At 37.1% G+C, this 20,740-nt stretch overlaps 1 protein-coding gene across 1 annotated transcript in view; it reads right to left on the bottom strand.

The window, feature by feature from the left end:
* Positions 1-1,016: 1,016 nt before the first annotated feature.
* Positions 1,017-20,740, bottom strand: part of ABCA13 (ATP binding cassette subfamily A member 13) — a gene marked incomplete at both ends in the record, with an annotated part of 191,390 nt that continues 171,666 nt past the window's right edge. The window contains 4 exons of the mRNA XM_082499202.1: positions 1,017-1,103; positions 2,759-2,896; positions 3,783-3,888; positions 18,146-18,249. Of these exons, the coding sequence (XP_082355328.1) occupies positions 1,017-1,103; positions 2,759-2,896; positions 3,783-3,888; positions 18,146-18,249 (435 nt within the window). The remainder of the gene's footprint in view (positions 1,104-2,758; positions 2,897-3,782; positions 3,889-18,145; positions 18,250-20,740) is intronic.

The following is a 20,740-nucleotide window of genomic DNA, read 5'->3' as shown; positions in this document are numbered from 1 at the left end:
GAACCCCAAAGACTTGTTTTGGAGGAGGCATCAGTTTACTCCAAAATTTTTTCATAACTTTTTTCTCCCACCACAATACACGTGGAGATTTTATTCATTAAATATTTACTTCTTTTATGCACGCATAGGCTGAAGGCCATGGAATGGCCTTGTCTGAAGTATCTAGCATCATAATATACATTTATTGAACAGTTTATTGATCAATGTCTGAATGCTTATCTTATTATCTTTTAACATGCCCATTAAAGAGAATTTTGACATTCTTTTTGAAAACAGGAAACAAAAAGATGAGAAAAAGGAAATAGATCTTTAAAAAGATACTTGAGAATTCCTCCAACAGCAACCTGCAGGCATAAGGGGAAAAACTCATTGTCAAGTATGATTTATGAAACCTTGTTAAATTTACTTAAGATAACTGGGAGGCAGACTAGTACACTAATAATCTCTTTAACATAAAACCTTATGGAATATAGTGCATCCTTTATACAATAAAAAGGCTAATTTACCTTGTCACAACACAGAACTGAATTAATACAGAAGTCAAAAGGCTCTCAATTTGTGCTATTAAATACGAATATTGGGTGATAGTCTAGCTATTGCTACCATTCAATGTTTTTTTCTTGCATTGCCATGTAAAAACTAGATGTTAAGTATGCATGCAGAGAAGATTACTGTAGTCGAATGTAGATCCACCACAAAAAAAAAATCTACAGTACACTGTGACATTTCAGATCAGCTTTTTTTTTTTTTTTATATACACAAAACTGCATTAATTAAGCCACTTATAATTTTTCAGTTAATTTAAAAGCATTATTTTTTGGCAGATTTTTGGTCTGCAGGTAACCAGTTACTTGGTTTACTTCTGGCCTACAAATGGAAACTCACTTCTGCTTCTACTGTTTGTTTCTCACAGACAGATTGTTAAGAGCTAAGAAGTTATTGCATGTAAAATGTGTGTATATATACACAAACATAAACACACATATATGCTGCTGAAGTTGTTTCCTATTCTGAGCCTAGACTGGCAGGTGGCCATGATGAACAGGAGATTCCTGTGAAGAATGCGAGACTCCTTGCTCTTGTGTAGCAAAATTAATGAATACCTGTAAGACACGAAAAAGGTAGGACTTTCAAAATAATAGTATTTGAACTGAAACTTTGGAGACATAGCTGATGATATTTTTCAGTTGTTTTCCTAAGCTTTTGTGGCACAAAAATTAATAGCTTATGTCAGGAGAACCTGCCTAGAGATATGTTTATTAAACTCTAGAACTAATCCCACTTCACCTCTCCAGCTAACACAGAGGTTAATGAATTATAAAAATAATGGTAAAATGAGTTACCAACTTACATACGAATATTATGTTTTACTGTTCACAAGTTAGTGGGAAACATTTGTTTTAATTTGCTTTGAAATGACACACCTAAGGAACTTAAGCTTGCTCTTTCTGTCAATAACCATCACAGATGAGGGTCCAGATATTTCAAGGTGAAAGTACACTTCTGAACACTGCAGAGTGATGATTTAACAACCAATGGGCCTCCAACCAACAACCTCCTTGTTTGTTTGTTTGTTTGTTTGTTTTTTTAACAGATCTTACTACAGAAAGGTTTATTTGTTTTTTAACCACACAACTATTTGACAGCAAGGAACCAAAAGACGGTTAGTCTTGATTCAAATGATCATATTCATATGCAAACAAACTTGCGATGCATTATAAGGGTGTTTGTTATTCAGAATTATTTTCCTCTTTAAAACTGACACTCTGTTAGTCAGAGAGAGGAAACAATGATAGGTTATTGAGGTGATGAATCACGATGAATAATGGCGAGGAAGTAAGCTTGAGTGAATAATGCCTGAACAATCAACAGGCTGAAGTTACTTTATATTCAGCCATTCAGTGAATAGATCATTACAAGCAGTTAATAGATCAGTACAGATCAGAATATTTCATTAATGATTTGCACACGGGAAAAAAAAATAAGTTCACACCATCTATCATGGAAAAATATTTTGACTAGATGCGACTACCTCAGTTTGTAGAGTACTTAATAAGAAGTTGCATATGAAGACGCTCTAACACCTCACAACCACCCACAAACCCCATCCGTGCCACCATTCTATTCTCCTTTCTGCCCAAATAGGATTTCACAGTCTTTAGAAGTGGGACCTCTTCTGTCTGCTTATGCATTTCCACTGTTCTCTAATGTGCAGCACGATACTGTAAAAGAAAATTCTCAAAGGAAAATGTCCCATAAGTCCAAAGTTTACCGTAATTTGCAGAGACTGGTTCAGCCTTTTCAAGGACATTGGTATCATCCCACCTTTTGGACTGTGGAGGTGACAGTTCACAGTCCCACTGTCTCATCCCACACAGATCTAGATGTATGCAATCACTGATTATGCTTCCACACAGTACCAATATGTGGCTTATTGTGATGTTTTTACTGTGCTAACCTCCAGTGTAAAAGCAACAGGGTTCATGAAATTACTGTGTAGACCTGAGATGGCATGCAGCCGCTGGCTTGCTGCATACATTTGGGTAATCCAGCAAATGATATAGTATTCTATTGCATCAATAATTACAGTCGACAGCATGTTCAGACAAAAAGAAAAAAAAAGAAAGAAAGAGAAGAAAGAAAGAGAAGAAAGAAAGAGAAGAAAGAAAGAGAAGAAAGAAAGAGAAGAAAGAAAGAGAAGAAAGAAAGAGAAGAAAGAAAGAGAAGAAAGAAAGAGAAGAAAGAAAGAGAAAAATACCTGCTCTAATGTGGTTTGGCTAATGGAGTAGTGTTTGATTTGGAGAAAAGCTTTGTGATTCTCTAGGACTCTGAAGAGCTCTGCTAAGCATCCCTGACTTCGTGGTACATGGTACTCAAGCAGGTTAAGATGCTGTCCCTTAAAACAAGAAAAAATGATAGAAACAGATAAAAGTGAATGCACATTCCAGTGAGGTTACATTTGCTTATAACCAGTCTACTTTTAATAGCCTCTCATTGCGATTTAACATGGAAAATATGAGCTTTTAAACAAGAATGTATTATGTCTACATGGTAGCACAAAGAATTGTTCAGAGCGCACATTTTGTGCATGTTCTGAGATGACATTTTGTTCATCTCAGAAAATATGTATAAATTCAGGATAATTTTATGCTACAGGTTTTTAATACAACAGACTAGTGCTATTACAATGCAGTCTGGGAAAAGGCAGAGCAAACACACACACATGTATAAACATATACACAAACAGGTATATCTATCTAAGGTAGTCAGTTTTACATGATTCTTTTCCTAAACACCGATAAAGTTAAAAAAATCCAAACAAAATAATTGAAGACCTTTGAGAGTTTTTCTTGAAATTTAATTACTATAGGTCTTTTATAAGGCTTCGCATCAAATAAAAGAATCTCAGTAAAGACTGAGGCTTATCAGCTATGGACCTTATCAGAAAGTAATCAAAGCAAATACTCTCAGTGACTACACTGCACTCCCACTTCAGGTGAACACAACGGTGAGTTCAACTTCATCAATAATAAAAGCAAAAGGAATTTTTCACTCAGAGAAAGGGCCTGTTTATTTATGTTGCCTAAATGACTCTTTGGAGTTGGTTTAATCAATATCACAAGTCATATTTTTAAGAATTGTTTAATAGGAAAATAAAAGGGATGCTCATACACACTTTTTTCCAAAAGATCAATATATCCAAATGTGTATATATTGTTCTTACCAACCCATATTTAATCCTGCCATAGAAGAAACACTATAATGAGCAGTTTTAACTGTACCTTAAACCGTGTTCCAGGAAAATGCAGTTGTAAACGGTCCAAAATCATTCTTCGATAGCTTATTTCTTTGCTAAGCCAAACCTTGACAGAATAGCCATCTCCAAACCTGAGAACGATACACAGAAACATAAATCCATTTGTCTACACTAAGACGACAGGAAGAACATTTGTTTCGATTGATTTTCCAGTAGCAATTATGTCAAATAACATCATGTATGCCTGCTGTATTATCACTGTGATTTTAGTATTATACTATTGAACAATAGAATTTCAATGAGAAAGTTGTTAAATTAATGATAACAAAGAGAAACAACAAAAAAATATGCCTACGTTTTAATTACTATAGGATATTTCACTATCCGATGTACCTGAACTTATGCTAACTAGAGTATGGTTTAATTACTATATTGCTTTGAATGATTAGCAAAAAACTGAAGATTACCAATTACAAATACAGAAGAAAAAAATTCCTTTAACTTTTCTAAGAAATGGGCATGTAGCACTATTTTTCAAATCTTTTAACAAAGACTGCACAGATTTTATTTCAGCAATGTGCGTACAATTGTGTTTTACAGATACACAAAGGAAACTACAGGAGTATTTAGAGAGATGGTAAAGTTAATGAATTTCCTTTAGCTCAATGGCCACACAATCTGTCTCAGAATAATTTAGGAAATGAACTTCTCTTTCTCAACATACATGTGATAAAAGTTAAGTACAGGCAATCTAACCAACACATTATTTTTTATTAGATTTACTCACTGCTAATATGTAGTTGGGGAAGTTGCAATAAACCCATAACCACTGAAATGGCAACCGCATTTTTATGCACATTGCGATATGGGGCTGCTGCTGTGTCCCTCCCCTCCCAGTCCTCCTTGGCAGCTATGAACCCTTTGGGTTCACCTTCTTGGTTAATTGCTAGGGAAAAAAGAGCAGCAGGAGCCAAGTCAGAAGAGCTTTCCTCTGCTGCTGCTGTTCCCTGTTGCCGGTGAGCGATGGCAGAGGGACAGGCAGCTTGGGCTACATTGCCCACATTCCCCAAGAAACCTGCCACTTCCTCCGTCTTCCCACCGACCACCGCTCCCACATCCTTCACTCCAACATTACTTCCTTTTCTTCATTCTCCAACTCCACAATTACTCATTGCCAAATCCTTTACTACAGTTCTTCAGGTTCTAGCAACTATTCCCTCTATTACTCCCTCGGCCAATACCCTCCTCTCCCATGTCTTTTCTGTGTACAACTTGTGACTCAGGGTAGCAGCTGGGTTAACTGGATCTGACAGGTGTGAAGCACATTTTCATGTGATCAAAGCAGAAGTACGTATCACAGCACACTCTATGATGCTGCCCTTTTCCAATATAGAAAAACAAATGTCTACAGAATATCAAAGTGTAATAAAAACCAGAAAGGTCTATTCTGAGACACATGTCCAGTTTAACCACTCTCTGAGCAACTCCCAGAAAAATACTGCACATGAAGCACCACGTGTTCCTCATCTATAATACATGCATAGCAATGTAAGGGCTTTAACTTCTATTTTGTGTTGGACCAGAACCTCTGTTGGTGCAAGCAATAAAGTCTTCACTGATTTCAGAGCAGTTCAAGTTTCCACAATGAAAAATTCTAGACTGCAGATTTTATTCTATTAAGAATTTCACATGAATTCAAAATATAATTTCCGAGGATCTCTTCAGAGAAGAAACCTATTTCTTTGTGTAGAATGAAACCATAGTTGTTACATTTTCGGTATGACAGCAACAGCTTCTGCAGAAGAAGTTGCACTGTATGAAAATCTGCCTTACAAATAAATTATTGCATAGTTTTTTGGTTTTTGGTTGATTGTTTTTGTTTTTTTTTTTCTTTCAGTCAAATGCAACCACCAAACTGCTTGAAATGGAGTAAGACACTACTCCTGATGCAGTGTCCTGTTTGTTGGTTCCTGAAGGACATTATACAACTTAAATCCTATCAGGGCCAAGCTGCAAGGTACCAAATATTCACGGAGCAATATGACCTGACAGATGAACAGTTTTGTTACACCAAAGAGAACCAGAATAAGGTGGAATCCAAAGCAGTAGCTGGCTGATTTCCTTTGCAATGATTTACTAACACATAATAGATCTCTAATTAAATGTTTTAAATGCATAGCATCATCCCTGAAAAAATACGTATGACAATAAAAAAAGATGTTAGAAAGATGGACGCAGTTAACAAGGGTGTTCAATTTACTTGACAGCCAACCTGAGGCAACATTTTACGAGAGATCATTGATTCTGATCAGTTTTCTGGCATCTCGACACAGCCACCATTGAATTACAGTTTTAAAAATGCTGGCTTCTGGAGATGTTCAACAGTCTCATAAAATGAAATTGTATGCAATGAAGTTTCCAAAGAAAATGAATCAAAATTCTGATTAGCAAAGACAGAGAAGTCTGTGCAACTTTGGTTTAATTCTAAATTGTGAATGGCATAACCACCAGCAAGGTACAAATAAAAAGCTTTAAAAGATTTTTTTTTTTCTTTTGGCTAGTCAAATTATTATGCTTCTATACCTTGATTTTATAGTTCATTTTAGTACAAGAGCTCCCCATATAGAGTAAGCTGATAAGCAATAAACATTTCCCCTTGCTATAATGAGCAATCTGCTTGCAGCAGCGAACCAAGGCAATGGAAATTCAGTTGACCATTTTTTTTTTCACTGTTTTCCTCTCTGATTCAGACAATATAATTAATTCAGAAACCCAAAGTGGAATTACAGAGAAAAGCACAATCTGGTTTGATTAGCACTGTTAGGATCAAACCTTTAGCACCTCATAGTTCAAGACCTAAGGAGGAAAACATTGCCATTAAAATGGCATAAGTTGAGCCAGCACACCTGTTCAGCAGCCATCTGCTGCAAAAGAAAGATATTTTCCACTGCTAATTTCTACCACATTACTTTAACAACACCTGCATTTTTATTTGTGTGTACACACACACAAAAACACATATTCTGACAAAACAAAATATTTTTCCTCTCAATTCTTCCACTTCTCCCTCAGCCAAACTAGTTGTTCACGCTTGATTTTCACCTTATTAGCAGTTCTGGGAGTATTACTTATTGAGTGCTTTACCTCCTAAAATGCCACCATGAGACTGAAACTAAAATATAAATTCCCAGGCTGATTGTAAACTAATTAACTTGAGTATTAACAACAGCATCAGCTGCAGAAGCATGATCTTAGCAACGACTACAAAACGCATCCAAGAACTCCACACCTTTAATTACACAGGTCCTCAAGCTAGCTGAGCAGCTCAAATAACAAGGGAACAAAAAGAACATAAAACGGCAACAAGGAATGGGACAATTTCCATACCAGGAGTTACTAAATAGGCTAAAACTTTTCAGCATCGAAGAAAGATGACGAGGTGGTAGAACTCTGTTTTCACAGAGCCCAGAATCATGACTGGCCTGATGAATGTAACTAAGGAATGATTCTTCACTCTCCTGTGCTTCTCAAGCAGGAACAGGGGGCACCAAATTAAATTGTAGGGAAGGCGATGCAAAATCAGTAACAGGAAGTAATTCTCTTTACAGCACACAGGGAAACTGTACAACTCATTGACACATGATGTGCTGGACGTCAGAACTTGACATGAATTAAGAGATTAGAGACATTAAGAGGAGGGGAGAAACCCACCAAGACCACCTCTGGCTTAGGAAGCCTCTAAGCAACAGATACTGCTGAAGAGTGGTCGAGTAATGTGGAAAAGTAACTCCATGTGCTCATCTTGTTCCTGTACTTTTCCCTCCTGGCCACTGTCAGCGAGAGGATACTGTGCTAGACAGCTCTTTAATCTGCCCTCACAGTTGTTTCAGCATAAATGTCACAAAGAGGAGGTCAGCCTGGGCTAATCACCAAAATAGTGCCTCACTTCTCAGAAGGGTTTTGCAGCCTGCAATACAGTTCCAAAGCCACACCACCAGTAGTACAAAGACAGATAATATAAAACTACTCCAGATACGTGTCCACACAAGCTGCAGTCATACACTGGAATAAAGTGTGGCCAGATCTATAGAGATAAGTGAGTCCTCTAGCTGCTCTCCTGGTGCTCTTTCTAGCCTTGCAATGAGGATAGAAGTGGATTTAGTGCCTGAAGGATAAAATTCTCATAAATACAAAGTAGAGGAGTTGCCATTTGAGGCAGATGAAGTAATACTAACTTCTCAAAGTTCCCTTCTGTCCATTTCTCAGAGGTCGTGGTTCAGAGATTTGAATGGGGACAAGAGAAGTGGCTGCAACACAATGCCTTGCGGCCACACAGCTGAGCCTATACTTGGCTGGTCACAAGGGGTCCCTAGAGGTACTAACCGAGTGTTTTTTGAAGCTTGACCCATGAAACCCTGTTTTCTCTGATGGGTGAGAAGAAAAAGTCCATCATCAGCAGACTTCTATCTGCTTTAAAAACAATAAATCTGTGTTTTTGTTTAAAACATTTAGGAGTTTGCTTGTCCAATAATGATCAAAACCAAACCTTGAAGCCACTGTTTAAACCTACAGGAAGGTCCAAAATGATCAGTTCATTGAATCACACTCTTCCCAAAGCCCATTTATCATCTCTTCTCTCCAGTCAAAATTGGTGAGTGTAACATCAAGAAATCAAGAACATGGCCTTATTTCCTAAACCTTGATGAATAAGAAAAGCATCTAATCATCCATATGCTTTTTTCCCCACTAATCAAGGATTACATTTCCTAGAGAATGTTGTGTTATATATATATTTATCAAAAAATTACAGCTCCCAGAAAGTTTACTGGTGGAAATATAATGCGCATACTTTATGTATGCGCTAGTCTGATTGATCAAAAGATTACTTCAAAATGAAATTATTGGATAACAAAATAAAAAAATAATAAAGAGAACATTGGCACTTAATGTCTGCAAGGAACTGCATCTTTCAGAATATATGCCATAAATCAAAGCGAGGGAATAACTTGCTACTGTGCTGTTTACGCCTCTGCTTTGGTTTACATTCATTTGCAAACAGATGTGATTCTACTTTCCCTAAGTGAATAGGCCTCATCTAGACAAGCTAACTTAGTTATGCCAGTATGATTGCTGAAGCATGGGATACAGATTCAGGTCATTCCCCTCACAGCCCTAGACACAAGTACAATTTACAAAGAGAATAAAATTTGAACAAGACTGAAAAAAAACCCCACTTTGAAAAACATTGAAGAAAGAAAAAAAAATGAAACAAAATTATTAAAACAAATACATTACAGTTTAAGATCATTTTAAATCACACAATAAACTTAATGATTCCATCTATTCTATCTATTAAGTGGCAGGTAAAGAAAATATCTAGGAAGGAAAAAAATGTTTATTAAATTTGAAATTGTTGCTTTGTTTTTTAAAAAAATGCTAAAATCAAATGCAAATATAATATCACTTGCAAGATGCGAATTCCTTCTGCAATTATTCAGAACCTCAGTGTTGCCGAACAGATAAACTTGATTAGACACAAACACACACACGTAACAAATAAATTATAAAATCTGTCTTCCATATTCATATGAAATTCATAGGGTTTGTTTCATTATTTTGTAATTGATTGTGTTTTTTCCAGGGTGCCGTGGTTTAACCCCAGTCAGCAACTAGGACCATGCAGCCTCTTGCTCACTCCGCCTTCCCCACTGAGAAGGGCGGGGAGATGAGGGGAAAACACACCCTTGTGGGGTGAGACAAAGACAGTTTAATAGAACAATAACCAAAAAGGTTGTTAATGTCAACAACAATAATAATAATGGCAAAAGAATATACAAGACACAAGTCACTCTCACCACCTGGTGAATTCGTTGCCCAGCCTGACCCGAGCAGTGATTGCAGATTCCCACGCCCTGGCCAACCCCCATTATATACTGAGCATGGAAGTACTGTGAAAAACATAGTTGTTGATATTTATGAAGCCCTGCTCCAACAAATGCTGATAATGCTGTGTTTAGAGACAGGTTTGAAAAACATCTGGCAAAACCAGTACACAGATCATATAGTAGGGAAAGAGGAGAATATGAAATCTTAATCAGCTGCTGCTCATTGAATGAACAGGTACACAGATATGATGCAGTGTCCTGTGGAAAACATAGTATAAAATGACAAAAAAAATGCATTGTGATGCACACGCACAGTAGGGCTGAATTAATGTTGCACAAAGTTTTATGAGAGTGCAACGATATTGTTCATTTCTGAACACTCAATCTGTGTGTTTTTAAAGTCATAAGAACTCTTCAAGCTTCCCTTTGGGAAGATAAACTAATAGCTATATTACATGAGTACACATCCTCTGCCTTAATACATTTTTCATGTACAAAAGGAATTTGTTTTCCAGTCAAAGGGAATAAAAATTATAGCCACTTGTATGTTTTATGGCATGTAAAAAACTTACTGCTGGTATATCTGTTATTACGATAACACTGTTTTCACTGAAGGCTGAAATATTGATGAGATCTTTAAACTTAATCCTCTCTCTTCCATTTAAGAAATCTACATGTGTGAGTTTGAGAAAAGCAACAAAATATTCTCAATCAACCTTTGAAAAAAAGGTAAAGCGTCAATAGCTTGCCAACACATTTTCCATTCTAACTCTGCTATAACAAATGGATTAATCGTTGGGTAATTTAATCAGATGGCTTGCTGATATAATCTGAGCAAAGACTTGATGTGTGTCCAGCACTTGAAAAATTGGTATGGCTTTTTCAGCTATGAGAAGCTTGTCCAGATGGCCCTAGAATGAAGGATCGTATTCAAAACGTTGTTCCCAGAGGACTGGCCAGCTGTATCTAACATGGAAATGCTTCTGTGAATTTTTAAAAAAACATTAAGTATAATGGTGAATACTGGAGAGAGCATTAAAATGTAATCCACTCACAATTTAGAGTAATTGACTCAGTTGGCAGGAGCTGTCTGAAATTAGGTTTTTAACAGGCACAACTGCTAACACATCTATCTCATACAAACTACCTCTATAGAACCTAAGATGCTAACTTTTTGGATATTGCACTTCAGTTTGTTCTTTACCACTAACGCCCTTCTTGGCATTATTCAGAAATTTGCCACTTGCAGCAAAAAGGCCTTTCTAAAGTCCAACATTTATTATTCTACTGAGAAACATTTGAGGTTACTTTAAATCTGTTTAAACATAGATAAATATAGTCAGGGGTCAACAGTCGGGAGCAGAAACCCAAACACCAACATTTGTAGCGAGAAGACGTTTTGGATGAGCGTTTTGTAACAGGCTTGCACAAGAGCTGGAAAAATGAATCAAGTCTCACACATTAGAAGCAGCATGTGTCACTTTTTATATCCCTATGAAGCTTTTATGTTTCACATTATCATCTTCCTGGAGTTCACCCATACCCTTCATAGCAGAATTTTGTACCGCCATCTGACAAAACTGTATTCAGTCCAAGATTATAGTCTTTCACATCTGCCAAGGGCTGAAAGTGCAGTGAGAGAGAAAGCTGAATCCTTGAATCTTCCCACAACAGCAAAGAAGCAAACTTAACAGGGCCCCAAGGAAGACCCATTAAGCCTTCATCACGCATCCATCAAAAAGGTGATCATAATCTAGACTTTACAGGCCGGAATGGCACTAAAGGAAAAGCAAATAAAACAATTCTGAGGATTTCCATCAAGACAGACAGAAGGGCCAGGAAGGGAAGAAAAAAAATACCATTTTAGTGGACATAGCGACACTGAAAAGGAGAAAAAAATTCTTGAGACATGATAATGTAATCGCATGTATTATCAAAATGTGTTCCTACTGTTATTTCTTACAATACAGGACTCATTCTATCATAAATAAAAGCTGTACGAGAGTTTTATTTGGCTTAAGTGCTCATACAGTGTTTAGATTTCTTTCCTTCTTCCAATTTTCAAAGCTAGATCAGGTCACTTGTACTTGATTTGAAAATACTTGCTTAATTTTATTTGCAGACAGAACTTGAAGACAGACTTAAGGATTTCCAAAGCTGTTTGTAGATAAGAGCAAATTTTAAAAAAGCTGCAAAATCTAACAGAAAAAACCCATGATAATCTACAACTATGGTCCCCATTAATTTATTTTAGTACCATTCTTGCCTGTTAACATAAATATGTATATTACTAGCATAATTCATTCACACACACAGCACCATCAAAAACAATTTTTATGGTACAAGTGATTTAGATTAATTCAGATGCAGCAAGCAGTTTTTCTTATGCTTTCCTTCACTTACATTGCTTCATGGAACAGTTTTGTTAAACAAAATCTAAGATGATGGGGTTATTACTGTAAGATGGTGCCAGTAGACTAGACAGGCTCCATCTACTAGACAGCACTAATTGCAGGAAAACACTGAAAAATAAAACTGACTAGTGACTATATCAGTGGAGGTGGCTGTTAAGGAAAGTGTTCTTCTGCCGGTAGGTGTTTCCTAATAGATTTAGAAATCCTTACGGTCTATCACTTTAGAAGGAATAATGTTTTACTCTGTATGGCGGTGAGAATGATAGGGTTATTCAACCCTAGGGAGGGAAGGAAGAAGGAATAGCTCAATACTGTTTCAAGTCCTGGAAGTTTTTCAGGATGTTCACAGGTGGAGTGGAAAGTGAGAAAATGATAAGATTAAAATAATTTAAAGTTTAATTATTTCAGTGGTTTTCTTTGGAGTAATAAGTAAAAGAATCCTGCTTCTCTTCTCCTTTCCCATCTCATGTAGATGTAGAAGTCCTCCATAAGGTACATGGCAGTGTATCTGGAAATTGTCTTCAAAGCAGTTCGGAACATGAATTACACAGAGGTACTGGGTTTCTTGATCTCCTAACAATTACTTCAATTATTAGGTGTGTGACAGCCTGGGGTTTATGATGGAGCACTGTACTGGCAAGTAGAGAAAACTACAGTCAGGAGTTCTGTCTGGAGGGAATTTTGGAAGCCAGAGTAAGCAAAAAAATAACAGGAGTACAGGGACAGTCTTTGGCTTCTCCCCAGCACTTATCAAAAGTTTTCCAAAGAACGCATGGAAATTTCTTTACTGTATGCTTAATTAAAAAAATAAAAAAGAAAAGAAAAGAAAGAAAAGAAAGCTTTAACAGCTGTGTGTATATGAGGCTTTAAGACTGTACTATCTACAGTGGCTTTGCTCCCGGAAGCCAAGAAAATGAATTAGGCAGTCAGAGCAAATTCAGACAACTGCATGATTTTAATTAAATCCTTTGATAAAGCTAGTGACTATTTTTTCCTAATAAAAGGTTCTAAAGTTATAGAAAAATTCAACAGGCTCCTGAACAATAAGAGTGGAAAAATTGGAGACTAAATCAATCAATAAGCTAGGAGTTAAGGGGATTTTAGTCATCCTGCCTTATATGAAAAATCTTAGTGCAGTTTCAGCTACACAGTTTCTGTGGAGAGCCTCATCAATATTGGTATCCAGTGTACATATTATCCCACATGAATGCCACTGACATACATTAAAGAACTGTCATGGCAAAACAAGGAACATAAACCTGCTGATAGAAGGAAATATTATAAATGTAGAGAAGGTGTGCTTTTTTTTAAATTTACAATTATTTTAAACAACTAATTGCTACAGATATGACTGCCAAGCATTCTTATCATGACCTTGCTTTGAAGAATTTAAAAGAGGTGCTCGTACAGCCTTGATTCTTGAATGGCTGATCTGTGAATGTCTTGATATCCTCAGAATTAATTTGAAGATACTTCCAGCATGTCATATAGTTTATTCTTCTGCATTGATTTGCTTACTGTGATCTGAAAGCAGTATATCTACAGAGACAGTGCAGCAAATTGAGAAAAAACTGTCCCATTTATACGAATATGGTGCATACTTATGAACATGCTTATGATGTCTTGCTTCCTAAGAAGGTGGCTGAAAAGATGCTCCTAAAGGAAATGTCAGGAGTGGCAAAACAATGCCAAAGTCACTGAGAAAAAGGTGAAGCTAGCCTTTGTGGAATGCCTGGTTTTGCCCTCTCAAGGTCAAGCTGAGAAGACAGAGACACACACCTATTCCAGAGGATCTGAACATAAAAAGGCGAGACCCACATTTATCCCAGCTAACTTTATGCACTCAGCTGATGTGCCTAAGTAATACTACCTTTCCTTATTAGAGGACACATACATCGTTAAAAAGCAGTTTCGCCTGCCCAAGGTCTGCGTTGTCCTCTACAGACATCTGTCTCTTACTACAAAAGGAATAAAGGGTGCCTGCACTGCTGCTAAAGTACTCCGGCTAGTGGGACAAACGGCCACCCTGTGCTATGAAATTTGGGAATAAGAGACAGGATGGCAAAACCAAAGAGCTAGATACAAAAGAAGCAGAAACTGCTGAAGAGCGATTGACTTCTCATGCCTCCAGAAATTGAGGCAACTATTCTCTGAAAGGAACACAAACACGAAAAGAAGGCTATGATCACACAGAACAACCAGAAACATAGATGCAGACCTAATTTTTTTTCACCATCCAATTTGTAAGGTCTCTAGCTGAAAGTTTGTCCTGATGAAAAAAACCTTGGAAGGAAAGAGCTTATTAAAGTAAATGTAAATCAGGCCTGTCATGCTAATGTAGCTGCAAAACGTTTCTACAGGGCCTACAGTTCTATCCAAAGGGAAGGAGAGAAAGCCAAAAGTGCCCTCAAGGGACAAGAAGTTATCAGAGACACAGATAACTTCTGCCCTGTAACCACGGCAGACAGCAATTCCAAAACATTTCTGTAGAGCTTGTTTACATTGTCAAATGTATCTGCGCTTGAGTGCTAAACGCTGAGCTAGTACAAAGCAGTGTAGCTTTGCTGCTTGTAGATGAGCTCTATCATTTTACACAGCTGACTGACTGTCTGGGTATCATAAAAATTTTACATATTACTGAATGTAAATGTTCTAGCTATAAGTTGCAGCAAGTTTCCTCTCAGTTTCTGATCCTGTTTCCTTTATGGTGGTTCGAGCCCGTCCTCTAAACAAACAACTTCATTAACAGATATTAAATTTACTCGTGAGCAGAGGTGACGCAGAAGAGAGGCTCATGCACACCAAGAAAAGAACACAGAAAACATAGCATAAATATCTGTATTGCCAGTGAATTTGGTAGGAGGCAGAGATGGTGCAAAATACATTGTCTTACTGGCCGCTGACCTGTTAAAAGTGCTTCTTCCTGTTAGAAGAAATCCTTACAAGGAACCAAAGTGGATTTCATCTCAACATGTTGAATTCTCACAATGTATTTCTCAGGTTGAGTGCAGAAGTGCTTCATTTTAGATACAGATCTGTCTCTTTCAATTACCAGTGCAGACTACAAAGCATTTTAGCAATGCCATGTGTCAATTTAGCTCGCTAAGATATCCTAATTGGCTCTTTTTTAACTTCAGTGATGGCAGGAAAAGAAAGATGTGCTTAGCAGTCATAAGTATTTATGCCTTGGCACTATTAAAGTGTCTAGCCAGCTCTTTGACTGAATGTAGCTGCAGAAGGTTTGATGTTCACATATAATACCTGTTTTTAATGTGCTGGGGAGAACCAAGACACTTGAAACTTCCATTGACCATAATAGCCAGCCGTGTGCAGAGAGCTTCACATTCTTCCATACTAGAAAATAAAGGGGGGGGGGGTGGGGGGGTGGAGATTAAAAGAATAATAGTAAAAACAGAGGACAGTACTTATACTTAACTTTAATTAAAGTGGAAGAAATCTGGACAGCTGCAAAAATGGGTACACAAAACCTTTGACTTTAAAGGAAACAGCTCAAATTGTAACCCTAGTCAGTACATAACAAAAGTTATTACCACATGACAGCTCGAAGAGAACCTTAAAATGGCATTTATGTTTTTAGTCCAGAACTAATTGGACAATTCTGGCCACAATACAAAGGTTTTATTACCACAGGCAAATTCCTGATAGGCAGTCTCAGATATACCACTGAGTGTGAGAGCCATGAACTCTGTCATTCCCTGTAATATCTCTTTGTGGTCATTCTGAGCTAAAGGATAGAGGGAGAATAATGAAGTAAGTTTGCTCAGCTTACCTCTTGCATGCTACACGCTCTTAAAAAGTTGTTACCCTTAGACTGATTGCAGGATAGAAGAAAATGAAAAACATTACAATCCAAATAGAATTCAGGACATGGAAATGCATCTGAATAGAAAAGCAGGATCCTGTCAGATGCAACTGCTTCAGCTGATAAACAATAACTTTGATTTGTAAAGCTTAGGGCAGAAGGGCTGCCATTCTACATATTATACAGAATTGTGTGAGCAGTTCTTCCAAAACATTGCTTTAGCCATAGGACATTGGTTGGGACATATCCATCATCTCAAAAAGCCAAAGTTATTTGATATTCCTGCAATTCACTGTGTGCGCTCCCCAATCCTTCTGAGACTGATAAACAAGAGTTGTCTTCTGTGCCTCAGCCACGTGACAGTCCAAATTAAAGTGCTTTTACTGAACAAGCATGGCAATTAAGTACCCTCCTAGGAACAATTTCCTTAAAATAGGACAGGGATATGGTGAGAGCTGCCAAACCACTATATTTGAGACACGGGGAGAGGGCTTGCTAACACATCTTTCCACAAATCAGGAAGTTAGCCGAGTCTCTTTGGGGTGCGGTGAATCCCAATGCTCCCCTTGGCATAAGACATCCCAGCTGTGGCAAAATAAGACAAATTTAGGCCTGTATGGACAGTCGATACAATCTCACTCCTCCCCCTCTCAAAACAAAAGTTAAGCATTGCCTCTGAAAACTAAGTAAACAGACCTCAAAAACTAATTTTTATACAGGAAATCACCTCTATACCCTATGCGCTTATTCGCTGACAGGCATGAGGATTCAGTTCACATGAAAAATTCCTTTACTTGTACAAGTAGCCTTTGAAAGAATTTCAAATAAATCTCCAATGGCCTTCTGCAAATAGTATAAATAGTATGAAATAATTTCCTCTTCCTCCACCCTGGCACAACAATGTTTTATTAATTAGAAATTAAATGTGTACACTATCACTGCACTTATATCTGCTTCAAGTCATTCATTTGTAAAGATAAATGAATAATTACTAACAATCTGATGGATTTTTTTTTTTTTTTTTATTTACAGCATATTAGTAATGAGACTACAGATCTCTCCTGTTTAGCTGGTGTTTGACAACTAAGCATTCTTAATCTGGACTGAAAATTCAAAGCACACTGTTTCCTGAAAATCACTCAACTTAATTCACAATGCATAACTTGTGTTCCCTAAATAAGTGAGCAGGTAAGCACTTGGGGATCAAATACAGGTGTGCGATTTTCAAGATTCAGCTTCCATAAACAGAATAGTAGAAACTTCTGAGAGCATTTTTCCATCAGTAATGTAGCACACACATGCAAAGGGACAACAAATATATTTTGAGAACATCTGAAAAAAATTTAAAAGTATCTAGAAAATATTGAGGGAAGTTTTGCTGCATTCCTTTATTGATTCATCTATGCTTCAAATCTCATTTGGCTAAAATCATAGAACCACAGAATGGTTTAGGTGGGAAGGGACCTTGAAGATCATCTAGTTCTAACCCCCCTGCCATATTGTAAATGTTACATTGCTGTTTTGATTAATGAGTTCTGTCCTCTCTGAGCCAGTTTTCATAATGTCTCCCTCACTTAAAGACATTTTATATATAATTTTACATAGTATACTATGTTCCTTAAAGGAACATCTAATTTATTCCATTTTACTATTGATGTTGCAAAACAGTGTTGATGTTTCATCCATTAAACTGATATACCTATACCAATGATGATATCAGAAACTTGACAAGATATTTAATGTCAATAGACTCTTCTAAGAGAATGTGGTCACTCCTACCATTTCCAGTAGTGCTTAAGAGAATAGCTGAAGCAGCTGTCTTTAGGATGTCATGGCATACTCTTTTCATACACTGATGTAAAACAGAATCCTTAATAAAATCAGGAGAGGGTTTTTCACTCCCACCTCCTTTTGTAAGGCTTTATAAAGTGGGCAGCTGCAAAAGGATAACCTGGTGTTCCAAACAAGAACAACCGCAACACTGAATAGAAAGAGCATGGAAAAGGAAGAATACATTGCAACATTTTTCCTGTGCTTGCAGCCCCCTTGAGCCACATTCTAATCCTTGAAAATTAAATATAGAAAACATTTAGGATTTACACAAGGTTCCATTTTCACAATCAGGAAGGAATTGCCGTAAAATACGAAGACATATTCCGCGTTTCATACCAGGGAAAGTATACCTTCAGAATATGTTCTGCTCTCAGTTGGCAGCAGGCGAGGAGAGATAACAGGAATATGTTGACTGCTGGGATAAGGGTCTTACCTGTGGGATGTCAGCACAGCTGCACAGCCATCCTGAACTTCCTTCAGAATGGTTTTCCAAAGGTAGCGCTTAGAGCAGGGATCCATCCCAGAGCTGGGCTCATCCTACAGGAAAAATGAAAATGATGATACAGACACATGGAAAAAACGTACCACAGCTCTAGTCCAGTATGGAGAATTAAAAAAAGCTACCAATAAAATCATATATTTTTCTCTAAAAAAGCTACATTTTCAAGAAGTCACTTAAAGGACACCCTGATCAGTTTTGTGCTTTAACACAAATAGCCTCATTCCTAAATTTATAGAAAGTAGCTTTTATTAAAGAAATTTTTATATATATAAATGATATGTTTATATATTGTATAATAATACAATAAATACAATATTTTTTATAAATATATATATGTTTAATAATATATATACACATATACTTTTTTAAATAGGAGAGACTTACAGGTGGTTTTCCTCATTTTCTGTGAGGGTTTGGTGCCTGTTTCTCCCCTATATGCACATCTGCCATGAGCACAAACAAGTGGAGAAGTCCTGTAACTCCCAGCTGCCTGCACTGCCCATCCCATGGCCAGATGTGGCAAGTATGATTGGATTCAACACCCTCCAGCAGTTACTGCCAGAATCCCTTCAAGAGAAACTCTCCCCCACGGTGGAGAGAATCCACAGCACTAAATAACAACCCAGTCAGTGCTGCCCAACGCAAACTGTCTGGCAAACTCCTTTCCCACCTGGACGGCTTTCCTGGAGAAAGAAGCGTATCTACAAAAACTACATTTCCCCTACCTATCTAATTCTGCTGTCCTCACTAAATCAAATTTTGACTTCATCTACTAATGGAAGCAGAAGGAATGATATTTAATTGTCAACAGCCAGTCTCTGTCACTACAAAGTTAGGGAGAAGGAAACTCTTCCAGTTGCTTTTTATACTATGGAATTTCATTAGAAACCTCGAAGCAAAGTTCTTGAGAAACAAAGCAAACAAAACATCCAGTTTGATCCTGATTTTAGTGCTTAGCTACCAATGGCAGAGGCGAAAAAGAATTCAGTTCAGTCTCCTATTATCTGTGGACAGCTAACAGAGAAAACATAAAAAGCAATAAAAAGACTTAAATAAAAATACTTAAATTAATAGCTATGACCCCGGATGCGACCTAAAAGCAGATTCAGTGGTTTACATTGGTTTCAGACAAAAAAAAAAGGCTTTTTAAAATACTGAATAGCTCCTTTAAAATCTGCTTGCTTTCTAAAGCCAGCCAAATGTTTTAAAGCATTTGACATGTTTAGATAGTATTCTTTCCTCTTGTCATTACATATGCAATAGTCTTGTGCCCTGCAGCAAGAAGTAGGTTGAAATGGATACTTGCAGTAGCACGCTGTCATAAAGACATTAAAAATCAGTTGGAGCATTTTCTAAGATCAGGAAAAAGCACTGATTTAAGATTATCTCCTCCTTTTACTAACTGAACCAGGGTCAGTTTAAGCATAAAATGTAAATAAAATAATTCAGCTCGGAATTGAGGCAATGATAGGAAGTTAGAAGCAGCAAAATACGTCTGATCTTCTGAAACATAAACCCCATGAGAACACCAGTTTTATCTGGTTCTACTTAGCCTGCTGATCTATTACTGGAAGCACTGGTTTCCACCTCTTGGAAGCAGATTGCCTCACTCTGACAGTTCTGAAAGGTTTATTCATCACTGTTGAACTGGTTTTGCTCTTCCCAGCCAAGGCTTAAGAAAGGAATGTTCAATCTTCTTCAGTGAAACAACAGGCGGTGATAAAAAAGAGAATGCGGTGCCATAATGATGCAGTTCCCAAAGCTTTGTAATTCCCCGATCTTCAATACAAAAGGCATTGTTTAAAAAGGAAAGGCCAGTTTCAGGCCTAAATGAGCAGTAGGATGCAAGCACCAAAATAGTATGTGATATAATTCAAATTAATATCATTCGTTTGTTTGGGTGATTTGTGAATCCAACAAAAATATAAGAACTAGCCAGATTTATGAAGCGTGATGTAGCAAGGAATATGAATATCCTGAAAAAGATGGGTCAATAATTAATAACACCAGCTCCAGATTACCAATTAAAATAAGAATCTTCCATCTGAAGGAAGCCAGTAGAGTTTTTCATATATATATTTCTCATGTTCTATACAAAGTAAAGAATACATAAAGCATTAATATATCTTACTTTTTTTCCCCTTCTTCTATCTAGGGAAATATTTTAAAAAATATTACATATCCATTTTGGGCACGTGATGCTACAGTTGCATTTGTGTGTGTTTAGAGCCCCCCCCCCTTTTTTTTTCCTGCTCACCCAACTACCCATCGAAAAAAAAAAAAAAAGGAAAAAAAGGAAAGGAAAAAGGGAAAAGGGAAAAGGGAAAAGGGAAAAGGGAAAAGGGAAAAGGGAAAAGGGAAAAGGGAAAAGGGAAAAGGGGAAAAGGGAAAAGGGAAAAGGGAAAAGGGAAAAGGGAAAAGGGAAAAGGGAAAAGGGAAAAGGGAAAAGGGAAAAGGGAAAAGGGAAAAGGGAAAAGGGAAAAGGGAAAAGGGAAAAGGGAAAAGGGAAAAGGGAAAAGGAAAAGG

Source organism: Vanellus vanellus, assembly GCF_965231255.1.
Source record: "Vanellus vanellus genome assembly, chromosome: 2".
Taxonomy (NCBI): domain Eukaryota; kingdom Metazoa; phylum Chordata; class Aves; order Charadriiformes; family Charadriidae; genus Vanellus; species Vanellus vanellus.
Note: the sequence above shows the minus strand (reverse complement) of the source record. Positions and strands in the feature narration are given on the sequence as shown.